The 2,929-nt window shown below is 49.3% G+C and overlaps 1 protein-coding gene across 1 annotated transcript; it reads left to right on the top strand.

Moving 5' to 3' along the window:
- Nucleotides 1–1,831: 1,831 nt before the first annotated feature.
- On the top strand, nt 1,832–2,929 carry LOC115956709. The gene has a single exon (XM_031075013.1). The coding sequence runs from the start codon at nt 1,832–1,834 to the stop codon at nt 2,927–2,929; it is 1,098 nt and encodes a 365-aa protein (XP_030930873.1).

The following is a 2,929-nucleotide window of genomic DNA, read 5'->3' as shown; positions in this document are numbered from 1 at the left end:
ATGTGAAACTGGGAGGGCATGATAATGGGGCTGAGACAAGCTCGAGGCTCAAGCCCAATATAAATTGATATTAGTCTCTACCCACGTGAGCTAATCGGGCTTTGATTCTCAGTAGGTATATGGATGGGCCAATTCCAATTTTATACCAATCTGCTCGTGACTTGTTAATCGATATTTATGTTATGTTTTGCATTGAAATAAAATAGATTTCTTTCACCGTATTGTACTCACTGGGCTGGTATACCGTATACCTTCTAAAGTTTACAGTACACATGAGCATCGCGGTATGTTAAAGATGCCATTTACAAAATAATAAGACATATGAACATCTTATGATTTGTCATTGATGGGTAAGAAATTGTGCAACATTTGGGCCCGACGGATTCGAAATCATGGGCCGACATTAAGCAGGGGCCCAAGGCTTAGCCTCGCTTAAAATGTTTGATACGCACGTTTGAAATCCAAGGGAATCCCAGAGAATCAGGGGGTCCGCACAAGGGCAATTCTAGAAGATCCGCCTTAATGAAGAGATTCACTCTACAAGGAAATATTCGCCCATCACGTTTGGGATTTCAGGAAAAAGAGTCCTACAAGGAAAAGACTTCTAGTCCAAGGAGGAAAGACCGACTTTCTTCTACTATAAAAGCTTGAATACTCTCGCAAATCAAGGTACGCAAAAAACACCCTCTCTAGCACTCTGGAGTGGAGAACGATTCTAACTTGATCGTCGGAGGGTATTTGGTCGACACCACACCGGTGCCCACGGCAAGATCACTTTCTTTTTCTTTGCAGGTTGCTAGTTACGGCGAGCGTGGACTGTGCGGCTCACTGGTGATTTCACGGCCTTATCAGTTGGCGCCGTCTGTGGGAATCGAGAGAAAGATTGTCGCCTCCTGAACGTAAGAGTTGCATGGTACTCTCTTGTTCAATGGCCACTACTAGCAACGCCCAAGGAGACGAACCGCCAAGATCTACCGCACTGGAAAGGCAGGTCCAGACCCTCATGACGGCGGTCAAATGACTCACAAAGAAGAATCATGATCTGGAGGAACAGCTACGTCAAAGGGATGCAGGACCTAACCCTCAGGAACGAAACCAGGAAGGTGACAGTGCCGAGCGAAGGGAGCGGGAGGATCCAGAGGACAGCAGCATCCCAAGCCGACAGGAGCGGTAAAACGAGAGCCTTCCATCTCTCACGGATCCTGCCCCCCCCACCTATCATCGCAGAGATGCAAGCGATGAAGGAGCAGATGGAGGTCATGATGAACGCCCTCAAGGGGCGGGTATCCTCCGACCTCGACGATTTAGTGAACAGGACCGACTCACCATTCACTGCGTCCGTCAACTCATCCCCCCTGCCACCGAAGTTCCGAATGCCTCAGATCGAAAGCTACGACGGGGTCAAGGACCCCCTCGATCATCTAGAGACCTTCAAGACCCTGATGCACCTTCAGGGGGTACCTGACGAGATCATGTGCAGGGCGTTCTTGACCACACTGAAGGGACCTGCGAGGGTTTGGTTCAGTAGACTGACACTGAACTCCATCAATACTTTCAAGGAGTTGAGCACCCAGTTCACCTCCCACTTCATTGGCAGACATCGGTACAAGAGGTCCATCGCGTGCTTGATGAGCATCAAGCAGCGAGAAGACGAGACGTTGCGAGCCTATATAACCCGTTTCAACAAAGAAGCCCTTTCGATCGACGAAGTGGACGATAAGATACTCGTAGCCGCATTTACAAGCGGGCTACGGAAGGGGAAGTTCTTGTTTTCCTTGTACAAGAATGACCCGAAGACCATGGCAGATGTATCTACAGGGCTACCAAGTATATGAATGCAAAAGACGCACTGTTGGCCCACGAAGAGAAACCTAAGAAGAGGGAGAGGCAGGAGGATATGCGACAAGATAGGGGGCAGAAGGTCACTAGAACTGGGGATCAGCATGATGAAAGGCGCTTCAGACCCCCCACAGGAAGATTCACCAATTTCACCCCATTAACCGCCCCAATCGACCAAGTACTGATGCAAATCAAAGATGAAGGAGCATTGACATTCCCAGGGAAGTTGAAAGGAGATCCCAACAAAAGACTGAGGGACAAGTATTGTCGCTTTCACCGGGACCACGGGCATGACACTGCCAACTGCTATGACCTAAAGCAGCAGATTGAGGCATTGATCAAACAGGGAAAGTTACAAAGGTTCGTCAGCAGGGAAAAGACCGACAAACCGGAAGAACAGACCCCACGACGGGAGAACGAGTGCCCCAGACAACCAATAGGGGACATTCGAATGATAATAGGGGGCACAGCTGCAGCCGGGTTTTCCAAAAAAGCCCGCAAAACCTACCTTAGGACGGTCCATAGCGTTCAACTCACAGGATCCGTACCGAAGATGCCGCGAATAGGTAACCCTGTCATACACTTTTCAGAGGATGATGCTCGGAGACTTCACCATCCTCATGACGATGCGCTGGTGGTCAGCCTACAGATTGGGGATTATAATATGCATCGGGTACTCGTCGACAACGGCAGCTCAGCGGACATCCTGTACTATCCAGCATTCCAGCAAATGAGAATTGAAAAGGAACAATTGTCCCCAACGAACGCCCCACTCGTAGGATTTGGGGGCGCAAAGATATTCCCTTTGGGCGCAATAACTCTAACAGTGACAGCAGGTGACTATCCTCAGCAAATCACCAAGGAAGTAACATTTCTCGTGGTCGACTGCTCGTCTGCCTACAACACCATCCTCGGCAGACCAACTCTCAAATCCTGGAAGGCGGTGACTTCAACGTACCACCTAATGATTAAATTTTCGACGGATTACGGGGTAGGAGAGCTGCGGGGAAATCAAGTCGCTGCCCGAGAGTGCTATATTGCCATGATAGAAATGGAGGATCAACAGCAGACGATGTGTATCGGGAAATAG

This window comes from Quercus lobata, chromosome 8 (genome assembly GCF_001633185.2).
Source record: "Quercus lobata isolate SW786 chromosome 8, ValleyOak3.0 Primary Assembly, whole genome shotgun sequence".
Taxonomy (NCBI): Eukaryota; Viridiplantae; Streptophyta; class Magnoliopsida; order Fagales; family Fagaceae; genus Quercus; species Quercus lobata.
Note: the sequence above shows the minus strand (reverse complement) of the source record. Positions and strands in the feature narration are given on the sequence as shown.